The sequence below is a fragment of the Equus quagga genome, chromosome 2 (assembly GCF_021613505.1).
Source record: "Equus quagga isolate Etosha38 chromosome 2, UCLA_HA_Equagga_1.0, whole genome shotgun sequence".
Taxonomy (NCBI): Eukaryota; Metazoa; Chordata; class Mammalia; order Perissodactyla; family Equidae; genus Equus; species Equus quagga.
In genome coordinates, this window is record NC_060268.1 from 179,394,791 (window position 1) to 179,410,890 (window position 16,100).

General features: G+C 47.5%; 1 protein-coding gene across 1 annotated transcript; it reads right to left on the minus strand.

Annotated features, from left to right (window-relative positions):
• Positions 1-3,014: 3,014 nt before the first annotated feature.
• On the minus strand, positions 3,015-15,844 carry CLRN3 (clarin 3). The gene is made up of 3 exons (XM_046654733.1): positions 15,508-15,844; positions 8,512-8,691; positions 3,015-3,618 (listed from the first exon to the last, which is right to left on the minus strand). Exons 1-3 carry the CDS (start codon positions 15,734-15,736, stop codon positions 3,338-3,340), a joined length of 690 nt encoding a protein of 229 aa, XP_046510689.1. The 5' UTR covers positions 15,737-15,844; the 3' UTR covers positions 3,015-3,337.
• Positions 15,845-16,100: the final 256 nt, after the last annotated feature.

The window sequence follows — 16,100 nt, forward strand, 5'->3', positions numbered from 1 at the left end:
AGTGGTACCCTGTCATTTCTATTATTTATTACCCATTTTTCAGTTATGAGAAAACAGAAGCTCAGAGAGGGGCAGGGACTTTGCTGGCCTCTCTCATCTCATCTCTGGCTATGAGATGCTAGAGCAGTCTGCAAATGGAGCCTCCAGCTGTGTCCCCATGTCCTGGGGGGGGGGGGTGGTGCTTGGGAGGTAAGGACAGGGAAGGAGGACCAGAAGCCAGACCACCCCCCTGATGTTATGGAGGCCTCAGCCCTCCACACCCCTAGCTGAAGGACTTACCTGCCCGAGGACCCTAGGGGTTCTGGGTGCTGGGGTCAGGAATGCCCAAGAGGGGCTCAGGGACCAAGGCGCCCCGGCCTCTCTCCAAGCTGGAATTTCAGAATCAGACAGGCTCCTGACTCTGAGCCATCCTGTCCCACACAGGCCGTGCTGGCATCCTTGTCCAGCGTGTAGAGAAACACCGGATTAGGCAATTAAGAACCTGGCTTCAAGTCTGCACTCAATGGCTGGTTTGAGCGAAAGAGAAAGATGGGCACTGGGTGGGCGCTAAGCAGATGCTGGGCAGGTGGACGGAGAGCCTGCTCTACAACTGTGCTGGGCACCTGCCTGCCCTTTGCAGAATCTGCAGGTTCCAAGGGCTGCCAAGAGGCCCAGCAGCCTCAGGAGGCAGGAGGCTGCTGATACGGTACGTGTACATGTATGACCACACGCCACATACACGGGTATCGATACTGCACAGGCACGTGGGGCCGGCTGGAGGGTCGCTATTTAGACCCTGGGAAGTATCATATCCAAGGAGACAACTCCTCCTGCCCTGCCTAATCCACAGGGTCTCATGAGACGATCAAATAACATTCTAATGATGATGGGAGAGCTCACCTGAGGTTACCTGTCTCCCACGACGCTCTGCAAACATCAGCTCTTTGAGGGGGGCCCGATCCCTTTGACATGAGTATAAAGTATTAATTTCCCTAAAATTATCATCAGCGACCCTGGGTTCTTACAAAATTGAAGAGCACGATATTTTATATGATTTCTTTATTTTGCAAATACGGATGAACCTTGTCACCCAGGGACCACATGGGCTAATTTGGGGGTCATATCATGATCCCTGAAATGTTCTAATTCCGTAGACGAGTTTGGACCTTCAAAATAGTGTTTCAGGTGGTTCCATTACAACAAATGTAATGCACATCGATTAAGTAGTTTAGAACAGCAAATTGCCCTGCAACGGCATTTTTTTCCTTGAAAAACAAGTCAGTCACCCTCATTGCACCACAACATTCGCCAAAAAGCCCACTTTGCAGGCTGGGGCCGAGAGGCCCAGCTGGGCCCTTCAGTACCGTCTGCATTTGTGAACAGTCTAAAGTTTTGCTCTTCCTTAACAAGATTTCCACTGAATACACACACGTAGTTTCATTACCTTCTGCCTTCAGACATAACAATGGAGCCGTTCTCTTCATCTCCCGAACTGTGAAACGTAGTTCCATTTACTGGATTCCTATATTTTCAATGCTTCCTTAAAGGCCCTCTGTGATATAAGGATTAAGATAGTTTGTCCCCTAAATAAACCAAGCTCTGCTCAGCTGCTGAGATGAATGCATGCGGTCCTCACATCCCACGGCATCCTCTGCACCAACACATGATGCCAGTGCCCACCTGTTCAGCCATCATTCGCATGGATTTGTTACCTGTATCTGTTTCCTCTTCATTACCTGTCCACGTTAGCAAAACCTGATATAAAGTTCAAAACTTCAAGGAACATAAATGTTTCTGGCTTCAGAGAATTTAGAAAATTTTCACTGTTGATAATCAGAATTTTAATATGTTCAAAGTTTCGCAGTAAGTTAATTTATTGGAGTAACCCTGACTTAGTACGACTTTGGGGTGGGAGCTTATAGAGAACTGTCCTTTCAAAGAATGAGCACAATTTTGTGACTAAGTACCTGTTTGACATGGAATTTAGTGGCTGCTTGTTAATGTCTGTCTTGGCTGCTTCGCAGTAAGCTCCATGGGGGCAGGTCCCCGGGTTAGCACGGTGCTAAGCATGTCACAGGGATTCGAGATGTGCTTCTTGAAGGAAAATATTCTTTCTAAGACAAATTCTTAAAAAATAATAGGTAAGAAGGTCATTAATCCCTGATAGCTTCATAAAGGATTTTTCTGTCTACAGAGCCTTTGCTTTGTGAAGTACACTGAGGGAATTCTGCTCTGTTTGGCTTTGGTTCCATCAAGACGTGGAAGGTGATTATTTCAGAATCTTGTCAATGTTCAAACCAGCTGATTTGTGGGGTATTCAAGAGCAAAAGATCCTGAAAGTGACTGTCTAGAAGAATATCCTACAGGCAAAGTAGGTCAAATCCATTCTGGTGCCTTTTTAAATTTTCCTGGTTGCCCATTGTCTTCTCATGGACCATGAACCAGTTTCACCCACCTGTTTTTAGAGGGCAATCCACACCTGTGCTCTGTGTCTGCCCTGGCCTTGACTCCGGGAATCCTGCAAGCCATGTGCTCACCCCCTTTCCTTCTCGGCCTCTGGTTGGGCACAATTCTCCTGCTGGGTGATAGACTTCTGTCTACACCGGAGTGACTAAGCAAAGAGTTGGTTTGTGGGGTGGTTGCTAGAACTTCTTGCAATGTTACATTTCCATTTTGACTGAATTCACCACAATCCCTTTAAACCAAAAAAACCTTTAGCCTCTTTAGCATATAAACTGCAGGCTTATAATTTTTATCTTTCCTCGATATTTTCACTTCCTAATCTCTTCCACACAAGCGTCTACCTTAGAACCTCAAAAATGGGTTTGAGGGCCACTTATCCACACTACCACCCACCACTGGGTTTGAGTTATGTCAGCAACCAGGAGTCCAGAGGACCAGGTCATTCATCCCAAAGTCTCACCTTTGCCTCCAACCCCTGGTCCTGGAAAGATGATTTCTGAATCCCTCTGTCTTCATTTATAATGTGGAATAAAGATACCTGGTCCCTCCTGAGGAAAATGAGACCATAGGTGTTAAAGTATGTAACACAAACCTTTATTATTTCAGATAGTGAGACCGGGCCAGAAGGACCCATAGACTCCTCATCACTCCACTTTGAACACTACATGGACTGAAGAGCTTTCCTTTCACCTTCCTTGCCCTCATGGAAAGAACCTTTACAAGGGCAGATCATTTACGAAGAACATAGGTCATGAGATACAAAAACTATCACAAAATGACAGTCAATCAGGACCACACTTTCCCACGCTGATTGTTAGACGAGCGGGCCAGTTACTGCTTGGGGAGCTGAGGTACAACAGAACAGACCTACTGACAAAACGGCATAATACAGAATTCAGAATAAAATCCCATCTCTTGGAGCATATTCCATCGGCTTTTTCTGCTCCTGCTTCCGCTGGTATCTGGCCCTCTGGTAGAAAATGATGATGACCACGGCGACTATATTTAGAAGAATGATGAGCAGCATGAGCCAAAATGAATATCCATAACGGTGAGTTACTCCTTTGTGAGTGGATCTTGGATAGGACGAGTAGAGTGCCTCAATCAGCTCTTGCGAGAGATGTTTGGCTTGTATGTTCCCCACAAACAGCATCATGGTCACGAAAGTTAAGGATGCTGAAAAGAAGGGTAAGTTTGTAAATGATACGGTGATACATTTTTAACGTCACTTTTTTTCTTTACCAAACATGTACTGTAAGGGCATTTACTGCAAATCTACACTGGGGCTTACACTCTTTTAGGAAATGGGGAGAATGTGAAAGAAAGGTAAGACAAGAGCAGATGCCAGGCATGAAACACCAGATGGTGCAGGGCAGTATATGACCAGGAGCAAACATTCTGGCCCCAATCCTTGCAGAAGGAGTTGCTGTGCAACTAAAATATCGCATAGCCCACTTCCTAGGGCACTGTACATATCAGGTGTGCCGCATGAATGGCTGAACAGGAGAGTCAATAGGGAAACTGTCTAGTGAGACCTGAATGCATGAAAAAGACCAGAGAGGCTGAGGAAGGACAACAGCATTTCAAAGAGAAGAGCCAGCCTAAATAAAGATGCATGATGGATGGTGAGTTTAGAGCATCTGGGACTGTGAGAGACAAGTCCAGCTGAGGGAGGGTGGCCCCATGGGTCCTTACCACCAGACACAGAGGATGGAGTCCACCCTGCCAGCTCAGGAGCTGGAATTTCACTTTACACATGATGGAGAACACTGTTTAATCAGGAAGGATTTCCTTACTAAACTCAATTTATAAGACAATTAAAAATTTTTCTATCTTCCCTTTTTTTGTTCTTCACAATGCCCTCCGCCAGAGAACATGCCTTGGTATTGACTTTGGAAAGCCGTCGTGGTGTAAAGAACAGTTCTGGAGTCAGAGAGAGCAGGGCTCCAGGGCTCAAGCCATGCGGCCGCGGGCGACTTGTCTTTCTCCAAACCTTATTCCTCATCTTCCCAAGGGGACCAGATGAACAGAGAAGGTAGGTTCCTTGTTGCTTAGGGCTGTGAGTGGGACGGGGCTGATAGCTAAAGGGCAAGGCGTTTCTACTTCAGGTGTTGAAAATATTCTAAAACCGCAGTGATGGTTGCACGTATCTATGAACATACTAAAAGCCTGGAATTGGACACTTTAAAAGGGTGAATTGTATGGCATGTCAATCACACCTCAATAAAGCTGTTTAAAAAGGCGGGGGTGGAGGGTAAGGGTGCAAATGCTCCCGGACTCTCGATGTGGCAGGTGAGCCATCCAGCGACATCGGGGCCTGACCCTGCCATCTGGGAATCCTGGGGAGGGAAGTCCTTCGGGACACCCGCCGTGTGACTCTTCGTCTGCTGAGATTTACCCAGCTCTAGACGGACATTTTGGTGACAACCGTGTCCTGGCTATAACCCACACCCAGGGAACTTTTCCAAACAGCCCTCTAAAAGGCCCTAATTACAGGGCTTTAGCGTGAGGAGAATGCTCTAACTGTCCTTGATGACAGACTTTCATCCTCAACGTAATGGTTTTATTTCTTAATAATTTGTACGTATAAAAGCCCCTCCTCTGATGCTCTGTGCATCTCACACCTCTTAATTATCCTTCATTATGCTCTTGTGAAGTTTCTTAGAAAAGCTTAGTCATAAAGGGGCAGGAGGAACACAGGGTTCAATACATTTTCTAAAGTGGCATGCCCATGGCTTTGATTTGAATTGGGAGGGGCTACCACGCGGACGCAAATGCTGACCTGAGCCCCTTTAGGAAGAGAGGGCACTGGAAGTGGCCCCATGGTAGAAGGAGGAGCCCCCAAAGGCTCAGGACGCTGGCTTTTTGTCCTGGCCTGTCATTATCAAACTGTGTGACCGTGCTCTGCCCCATCACTTTCCGCTCTCTGGTGTCCTCAGGAACAAGTGTGTTGGAGCAGATAGTCAGCAAAGTTCTCTCTGGCTCCACCATTCTCTCAGTCTACAATTATCTACCCTGCGCTCACAGTCGGGCCACACCAGGCGGGTGTGGTACAAAGGGCAGGCCGGGGTCAGAGGGCGCAGGAGCCGGGAAGTGAAGCTGCCTTCTCCTCAAACCAGAATGACTCCTGCTCCTTCAGAAACAAGCTAGGAAACCCACTTCCTCTTCTTCCCAGTAGCCAAGGAGAGGTTCTTCAAAGCCAGCCTGGACAGGCGTTTGTGGCACTTCCCTCTGGCTCCAGGACCCCGGAAGTCAGCCCGACCCCTGCTCTCCTCCCTCGATATGTCAACAGCATCTTCGTGCACAAAACCTTCCTGTGGGCCGAGCCTTGCACAAACTGAATTTTCACTAAGTTCTCCAACCCTCGAGGCTCCTGTGAAGAAAATCAGGTGACCCCAGAGGCAAACCCAGGGCGGAAGTCCTGCCTGTCACAGCGCTGGGATCAAGAGGCCGTGAGGGGCTTTCAGGGGAGGCTGGAGGCAAAGCCAAACGCTGAACAAAGACCTTCCTCCACCCCTGTCAGAAGCAAACCTCCTCCTTACACATCAACGTCTCCGATTGTTTTTCCGCCCACCTAAGGCCTCTCTCTGTGTTAGAACTTGCCCCGAGCCAGGAAAGGAATGTGGCATGAACTCTCTCCTTGTCAAACAATTCTTTGTTGTTAGAAGTAGGTGAGGATTGGGGGCAATGCTGCCGGCCCCTTTTTTTCATGTTTTCCTCCATAAACGTGCATCGGCTTCGGCCCTGTGCAAAGTCAGCTTATACTCAACTGTGGCGGAAAAGAGACCAGAAGCTCCACTTTGTGGAAAACAGGTTGTCCCTTTTGCCTAGAAGAAGGGATGGGCTTTGAACACTGATCCTGTGAACATAGTGGACGATTTTGTTCCAGGGCCCCACCTCCAGCCCTCCTCCCTGGTCCTAGTGCCTGATTTTCCTCTCGGAATCCCCTCCCCCAGCTCCAAGGTGGGTAGGTGTCCTCAGCCAATCGGTGGGTCAATCAGTGGATTCAACCCTGCCGGCCAGGGAGATTGCTCCAGGGATGGGGAACAGCAATTCCAGGGAGAGTCAGATTTGGGCAAAAACAGAAGTCTTTTCTCCTGGGGTTGCTGCCGTCAGCCATGAGCCACGACTGGCTGGCAGCCATCTTGCCTTCAAGAGGACCAGCTGGGCTGTTTGGTAACAGAGGAAACACTGGGGAAATCTAGAGACAGAGCACTAGGGGGAAACACAGTTCTGATGGCAAGGGCTGAGACCCTAGATCCAGCTGTACCTGAAGCCACTGCTCCCCTTAGCTTCTTAATTACAAGAGAAAAAATTAAAATACTCTATTTTTTACCCTGGCAATGAGTGCCAGTGAGTCTCACCTTTTGTTTGCTTGACTGAAGTGAATTATAATCCTAGAAACAGCTTGGGCGAAGGAAACATGGCATTTGGGTAAGGGCATCTGAGTTTGCAACCTAGTCTTCTAGCGTTCCCACACTCAGCTCCACTGGGAGACAGGAAGCAGAAATAGTCATCCCACAGGGCTGTCTTCCTGGCCCACAGTGGATGCCCATTAAATTGGGGGATCTGTTTGTTTTTTACCAGCAAGTAACAAAGGCACAGAGAGAAAGGAAAAGGCTAACCATGTGTGAATGCGGCCAAACCAGCCTGAGCCCAGATCCTCAGAGCTGAGGTATGCAATGTGGCCATACATGCAAGTTTGCCCAGGACAGTCCCAGTTTCCATCTGTTGTCCTGGATTAACGATTACGAATCGCATTTTTAAAAGCATCCCTGTTTGATCAGTGAGTTGCATGGCTCTCCCTCGGATCCACACTGTGCTGGGGCCCGTTCACACATCTCCTCAACAACTAGCATGAAAACAACCATAGTGGAAATGTCCACACCACTCGCATCAGCCAGTGCTCCAGTCAGGGCTCCCCTCCTCCTAGAACCAGTTGTTCACATTTTCCAGCACACCACTGCTGATAGCCACGGCATAGAGACACGGGGGCCTCTTCCAGCCACCGGCTCTGGGCTAGCGTGAGGCTGGCCTCTCACAGAGGACAGGAGGAAGCTGCCCAGAGTCTCCCCTCCAAGGCTGCCTGATTTCCACAGCACCTTTCCTGTGCTTGAAAGTTTCTGCACTGTGTTAAATTGCCGTATCTGGAACTTATGTGAAGCCACCTCCAGAGTCATCCCACTAGTAGGATGAGCTGCAGATCCTTTCTTGAGATCAAGTTTTCGTGATGGAGAGAGGGAAAGTGCAGGGGAAATCCGGCTGCCTGGCAGGGGCAAAGAGGCACTCACTTCACCACACCTCTGGGCACATGTGGCTGAGCCTCATCGAGACCCAGTGAGAGGCAGAAATACCGTGACTCAATGCTGTAACCCACTTCCCATCTGGGCTCCATCCCCACCCAAACACCTCGCCCAACAACAAATAAAATAACCTAGCCACACCACACAGCAGCAGCCCGGGCTCACAGGTCACCCACGAGAAGGGCGTTGACCCAAGATTCTCCTAAATAACATCCTTTGTGATTCTCTGTAGCACAATGATACAAACGTGTTGTGTTAGGTTTCAGCCCAAGTTGATGATTGTTGAATGGAGGAGAGAAGGAGAGTAAATAAGTGTGTGCACATGTGTGTATGTGTGTGCGTGTGTGTGCGTACTTCTATACGTCACATGGAGGCTAATTTGGAGTTAAGCACAAAGCAGGAGCCCGGGGACTATTCTGTTGATTGACGTGCATTTGGTGGAACTCCCTACATTCAACCAAAGATACTCAAAAGCAGAGACTGGCGTATATTATGTATTTTAAAACCTAACGTCCCCTCCTCACTTTACTCCTCACCTCTCATCAGTGAATTTAAAACAGAATTTTATTTCCAAATATGCTTAATAAATGCCATACATTTACAAAAGGAAATCCCAGCTCTCAGCACATGCCTCGGCACCTGGTGGGTCCTCCCGACTTCCTGGGTTCTGCTGTGGTTGTGTGTGTTTCATGTGCAAGAGAGAGAGGCAGAGAGGTAGAGACAGAGAGAACGCGCTTCTGGGCAGAGCTCCGGGACACTCACTCACCGCTGAGTCCGCTCCACGTGTACACCCCCACTGGTCCCAGGAACGTCTGGTAGGGGTTGCTGATGCTGTTGTAGAGGGTAAATGCACAACTCAGCAGCGAAGTGACCAAACTGAGGATCAGGAACACGATAACCAACACATGCAGAGTTTTTTGGGAAGAATTTTTCAATACCCCTAGAACTAAAACAACATTTGGTAAGTGCATAGTGCAAAATGCAAATACTGACCCTAGATCCGAGGGCTGCTCCACACACAACCCAGCCTCCCTCCACATCTTATCCGCATAGGAGTTTGGGTAGAAGTTGCCAGAAGGCATCTCTCAGGCGTGCAAGAACAGGAGGGACCAGGACTCAGGAGCTTCATTCCTCACTTAGACCAGTTGTTGAATCTGAGGTTGAGTGAGTGTAACTGCATCACTGTGGATCACTGGATGTCTATCCCCATTTTAAAATCCCTTAGGAAAGAGTGTGCCCTCCTCAATAAGCTGCTGCCGGCTGGACAATCTTCCCATTGTACACTCTGTCCTCAGACGACTCGCTAGTGGGCAGTATCACAATTTCATCAGAGTCAGAGTCCTCTGCTCTGAGCACCAACTCTGCTTCCACTTGGAGACACTTACAGGGTGGGCCGCCCTGAAAACCTGTGACAGCGAGGATCCGGTCAATCCTGAGATCTCTGAAGGGAGCCAGAGAGCAAGGGTTGTCCGTTACAGAGAAGGCCAGGAGGCGTAGGGCTCACGAAGGTGACCGGGAAGGTGGGAGCTGAAGGCTGGCCCTGGAGATAGGAAAGTGACTTCTGTGTGTACAAACTGAGGCATCTGCCACACTTCCTGGCTTACCTTCCCTGGAGCCAGAGAGGATCCAATGCCCATGTGGCTCAAACGCTGGAAACCATCAGACGCTTGGGTAAATCATCAGATTTCTTTCTAAGCTAAATTTCTCTGCACTCTAACAGCATTAAAAAAAAATTTGCGTGTTTCTTAAGTGCAAAGGTGCTCCAGACATGGATATGCACTTGTGTAAAGTGAAACACAGATGCCCTGGGCCATTAGCCATCAGTTCCTGCTTTTGCCATCCTGTTTCGAACCACCACCAGACATCCTCCCATGCGCTGGTTTCCTCTACTTACTCCTTTATTTACATCACAAAATAGACAGACACCAGAGGCCTGCTGTCCCCACACTGATGGGTAAATCTAGCCACACATGTATAAAACATCTCCAAGGGCCACCAGTGTGTTGTAAGCCCTTAGGAAGTTGCTGCCACATTAAATAAAGTGTTTGCCAAGGTGTTCTGTGAAAGTCACAGTGATATAAAGAAGATAATCTGGGAAAAAGATTTCAGAGTCCATAGTAATATACTAACAAAGTTGTGGGGAATTGCAAGGTATGAGGACCATGACGGGGGTGGGCAAGAAAAAGTTAAAGGTTCCCTCTTTCCATTCCTGTTTCTCAGGCCCCAGGGAGACAGTGGGGAGCCACTCACATCCTCACCCCAGAGCAGCTTTAAAGAACAGAAACCAGAAAGGCCCTGGAAGGTTTCTTACCAAGCCTCCTGTGGAACTGTGTCCTGGCAGCCAGGGGCCCTCTCTTTGCAAGGCCATCCCTTCCATCCCTGTGGGACCTTAATTATTTCAAAATTCTTCATTGTGTTGGCTCTAATCTGCGCCTCTATGACTTTTGCCCAGGGTCCTTATGCTCCCTTTGGAGCAACACGGAATCCACTTGCTCCTCTCCTGCCTGACAGGCTTCCCAAATATTTGAAGAGGGATAAAACCCCAGCGTGATGAACAGCCACGTCTCCCAAAGGTTCTTTGTAAGATGCGATTCCAAAGCTCCTGCTGGCCTGGTCCTGGCTTTGCAAACATTAGTCCGACTCTACTTCTCAAAGCATGCTGGCCAGAAGCAGCACAGCACTGCCGATGAGATCTGATACCACCTCCCCAGGGTCCATCCTCTCTCCACTGTTGAACCTCTAAATTCTATCAGTTCAGCTTTTTAAAAAATCAGTAGTAGTCTATGAGGGAGCCAAATGTCCTGTCATTGGATGGAATGTACATGAAAGAGATTTGGCCGGCAAGTCTGCCATCAGACATCGCTAGGTATTGGATCTTATGGTCAAGATCCTCATGCGTGAGAATATCCTGATGCCTGTGAGCCAGGGTCCCTGGATTGAGCAGGCCATGTGGGGAGTGGCCCAGGGGGCAAGGAGAGGCTCCTGGACCAGCAGCCAGAGGAGGCAGGAGGGGAGTGAGGCCAGGAGCTCAGAGCTGAGGGGAGAGAGGAGGTGTGGCCCTAAGAGCACGCAGAAGAGAAAACAAGAGGAAAGAAAGAGTGCAGGAGAAAGGAACCTGGTGTCAGTACTGCCACACAGGCCCTGAAAGCCATGGGAGACCAGAGAGGACAGGAGGGGGAAAGCAGCCACTCAGGACCAGGACTGGGAGATGATGACTTCATCGCCTCTGACTCACAGAGGCTGGGAGCAAAGTCCAACTCCCGAATTCCAGTCTGTTCTGAGCTAGTGGTGACCAGGCTGTTTTCTCAATTGCTGTTAAGGACCCATAGACCCGGTGAAATTCTCAGCACAGCCCTCTTTGTTACACATCCCAGGCAAGAACTCTAACAGGCCATTGGTTAAACTAAAAATGGAGACCTGACTGCCACCACCTGTTGCCTGGATGGGGATGGGTGGGGACCGAGGAGCTGTCTGCCCTTGGGGGTGGCTGCCTGGCTGGGACTGACCTCAGGCTGAGCCTCTTGCTTCTTTGTCTGGCTCGTGGAGATGCTGTGGTTGAGGGATTTTGCTACAATTTAGCACACACCTCTTGAAACTAGTGGAAGGTGACACCAGAGAAAGAGCAGGAAAAACAACAGAAAGTCAGATCCATCTGTTCGGGGGTGCAGGTCGAATGCTGCCCATGCTTCCAGACTCAGTCACCACCAGCAAAACCGGCTTCCCGCTCCACCCTCCCCTGCTCCTCGTGCGCGCAAAGGAGATGCGCGGGTCGAGTCAGGAGAGAACTGAAGGAACTCTCTCCTCAGCCAGTAGGAGATAATTTGGCTGATTAATTAGAAAATAGGAATTTCAGTGCGGGGAAGATGTCGTGTGGCCAAGACACCTGAAATGCCCTGGAGAATGTTTCTGCTTTATACACTTATTAAAAGCCGTAAATGGATGTTAAATTCTCAAGTGGCAAATATTCTACTTTTTCAGAGTAAAAAAAAAAAGAGAAACTTTGTTTCTGACTGTTGGGAAGATGTAATAGACATGATTTTTCAAAAGGCAGTCAATTCGGAGCCTACTGACTCGTCTCATACTTTCCATGTATTAATGTGACGATTTATCTGAATTCTCGCTGCTCTATTGTGAAATTATACCTCAGCATTCTGAATTCTCTGCCACGCAGGTATGACAGCTGTATCTCCCCTCCCCCTCCTGGCTCAGAACTCAGGCAATGAAAGCTGGAAACTCAGTGAAAGTTAGCAAGGATGAAATCACAATAAACCTCCATAGCATCTGACAGCTGCTCTCTGCCTACAAAATTAGCAATTACATTCCGTTCTCTTTTCTTCCTTTTAGGGGCCAAGCTTTGGAATCAGGAAAGCCACCTCACAATTGGAACTAAATGCCGGAATCTGGCGGTCACAGGAAAGAGGCCACGACTCCTGCAGCTGGGAGGCAAAATGTGCTAGGGGCACCGGGGCCGCGTGAATAAATGGGGTCATGTGGACATCCGGGCTCTCCGCACAGAGATTTAACCCTTCAGGTGCCACCTGCCATCTGTCCCTTCTAGCTCTGGTTTTCAGAAGTCCTCAGAAATCGAGGGAGAGCTGATGACTTTGGGATGGGGAGGCACTTGCTGCCTCCACCCTTTCCTCCAGCACCTGGTCACCAGGGCGCCTGACCTGGTGGAGTTCCTCAATCCGTGGACCACAGTAGGTCCCTGGAAGAGCTCATTAAATCCATAGATCCCAGAATGTGGTCTGGGAGCTCTCCCAGGATGTCCCAGCTACTGTCCCCAGTCTCTGGTCAATTTATCGGTATTTCTGAGGAGAAGAATGTTGGGGGGAAATGCTTTTTCTGCCCTCCCACCCTACACCTCCCAGTGTGGTCACATCTTTGGGGACAAACGATAAGTCACTCCTCCCCAGGAAAACTATCTGATGTGTACAGGGTAGGGGTGGATGGCTAGGAGTCATAAGGAAGGGGTTTCTTGTAAATTCCGGAGAAATAAACCTCATTTGTTCTTCTTGCAATTAATTGATTTTTGCAGCAGATTTACTTTCCTAATTATGTTTAGCTTGGGCTAACAGCACAATTTTGAGTTCTCTGAGAACAAAAGGGGGTAGGTGAAGAAAAGAGATTGTGAACAGTGTTGGGGAGCCAGACTGGGGTGCACCGCCCTGGTTCTCGTAGTGCCCTGCGCACACCTTTGCCCTGCAATTAGTGCAGGCTGCTGGATTTAACTGATGGCGGGGGGGGGGGGGTCTTTCTCTAGGAAGACTAGATGTTGAGGCCACCAAGACCAGGAACTATGCGTAGTTCCTCTCAGTATCCAAGCCGCTCACTCACGTAGCAGCTACCCAGGGAAGGTTTTTGAACTGAAATCAAATATCCAGAAATTTTTGGGGTAGCTAAGGCAACATGCTCACCGGTAGACACAGTGAGGCAGTTCACTGGTGGACCTGTACTTTTCCTCTGGATGCTGGGCAGACTGGATGCTTCCAGGTGAGGCTAGCAGACCTTCTGGTCAGCCTGAGCTGCCCGAGTCATCTAGTTACACACTGGAGAGTCTCCTTACCAGGTGTGACTGATTATTTTCCCCACCAATTGACCTATTGTTGACTGAATTATTTTGGCACATTGATATCAGCTATCATCACTTCATACTGCTGTTTCATTTCAAAATCCACAGCCAAAATTGGCACAATGAGATAAACCCTATGCAGAAGGATAGCAGAGCTGTGCAATATTCAGTGCGACCTCATCCCAGCCAAGAGACTGACATGGTTGACTTCTCATATGGAAAAGTCAATCCAACACTGCTGGACAGGAAAGGGGCATTGATACAGATTTTATTGTACTGCCAGTTGTTGGTTTCTGAAACTGAAATGAGTCCTGTGTGATCATGAGAAACCAGTAGGAAAGCAGCCACGTCTCACTGTAATGTGGCAGTTCTGCTCTCCAGGGAAAGCATCCATGGACCTGCAGCGGCTGGACGCTGAGACAGACGTTTTAGCTATGTGACTTTTCCCATCTAAGAGAACTGTTTCCAAGTGTTCCAAGTTCAATGGTTGCCAAAATCCTCAGCAATGAAGACCCCCTTAGGCCCCAAGGGGTCCTTAGCAGATGGCCACCAGGGCAATTGTGCACACTTTCACTGGCTGGGAGGTGCTTTACCTTCTACAGCACCCAGGGGCTGTGCAGTGACTTGAGGAAGCTGGAACATGGGTCTCCGGTAACAAAGAATAAAAGTAGAAAGCCAGGCAAAGCAAATGCAGATACTCCACCTCCCTTGCTCCCCAGAGCTGCAGGCCTATGTGGCCCTGCTGCCTTCAGGGCCGTCCTTGAACACGGTTATCCCTGCTGTCTCAGCACCACCGTGCTTACACTGCTTACACACAACTCTGACGTACCCTTGCCACTTCTGTGCTGCCCTGGATATGGGTAGTCAGGGCTCTCGCTGAAGCCATTTGTCTCAAATTGGAACCGACTGGCTCCAAACAGACACTGTATGAAAATCAAAAAAATTCACATGCTGTTATCTCATATTTAAAAATTTTTAAATGTGTCTGGATATTCAGGAACTAGCACAGTTTTTGTTTTCAAAGATGCTATTCACATAACTGAAGCGTGACTGAATCTTTGCAAGTCTTAGTTTCTAGTTGCTGCAAAGCGAATATCCCTTGTTTTCCTGAGAAGCTGAGGCTGGCCCTGGAGGACGTGTGTAACGCGGCTGAAACACCAAGGCAGTGGTTGCTTTTGCTAACATCACAAAGACAAATTTACAGCTTGGAACTATAACCATGTTGTTCAGATTTCAGGAAATCATCTTATTAATAAAGGCACAAACTAGAGCTAGGACTTAGAGCTGGTGTCTAAGACTCAATCTCCTACCATTACTCATGGCACGAGGACTAAATACCATGTTGTATAAGCTAGAAAATGATGCGCATTTATAAGTCAAGAGGTAATGTCTACATAATACCGGAAAATGCCTGTATAATACCTGTGTGCTACACTGGTCAAAGCAAAGTCCATTTAAGGTGCTAAATAATTTACCAACATTGCTTTTGAATTTAGACAACATGATGGTATATATTCAAACTTCAAAAGTCAAGTAGCTAAATTCAACTTATCACTTCTCAACTAATTTTTATTTTCAATACCTTGAGAGTAGGAAACTATTACATAAGAAATCAGAAAAAATTAGGTATTCCTGTAAAATATACTATTACTAGAATTAATGGAAACGATATTACGTCCAACGACAATGAGATGTTTTGGAAGTAAGAATGTGAATTCAAATCAGTTAAAGAAATGAATTTGAGATATAGAAGAAGAAATTGACCATATTTTTCACCATGATCTTTCCTTGCATAGATGCCACTGATGAAGTTCTGGACAGAAGCTGCCCCTCCAAGCAAAAATCCACAGTCAGTACAGTCAAAAATGCTGTTTCCACTGGCTGTTGGATACCATATTGCTGCTATACATTATTACTTAATTATTTACTTGTCCATAAACTTGGCAGTCCCATTTAAACATAGCCTCTGCTAGAAGGATTCAGACTGTTGTCTGACACAAATAGATGAGGAAGCTGAAGTAATAATACGGTAATTTTCAAAATTAAAAAATCTGTTCATATCTACAGTCCAACTTAAAGCTTACAAAGAAATTATTTTTGAACGGTTATTTGGCCCAAATATAGAATGACACGAGTCCTACCCACTTAGTTCAATCTCATGGTATTTATTCAAATTAGTCTGTCATTTACCTTCAAATTCTTTGTCTGGTTCTAAAAGTCCAGCACTCCCGTCTTGAGTACTCCCACCACGAAAGAGTCCATAGGTGATAACAATACTGCCATTTGAAGAAGAGTCGCTAACGGCAATTGCACTGCTCATCCATTCTTGAGTCCCAAGAACAGAGCAAATTACGATGAAAGATGCCAAGTTTGCCAAAAAGCTTGCTAAGAACATCAATGTTTTCTCTGTTGTAGGCATTTTCTCAGGAAAATAAGGGTCCTAAGGTAAAAAAACAAAGATCTTTTATAATATTTTTAGACTTTATCATTTGGAGTCCAGTATTTAGAAATGGAGTCAAATACTTTGTTGTCAAATATAAAACCTCGCTCTTCTCAGGAAGGGTTATTCTAATGAACATTGGACTGTGAACACAGTCATAAAGATTTACAGGAGCTGGACTTTGGTCTGGAGTAAAGGGGTTGCTATGGTTATAGTCAACCAGCAGGAACAAGGGGTGCGCACAGTCTTTCCGGGGACTTCCTCAACCACACAACTAGTTTATAACCCTTTGTCGAGTGCCTTGGAAGCAAGTTCAGCCTACGATATTAGGACAGGACAAGAA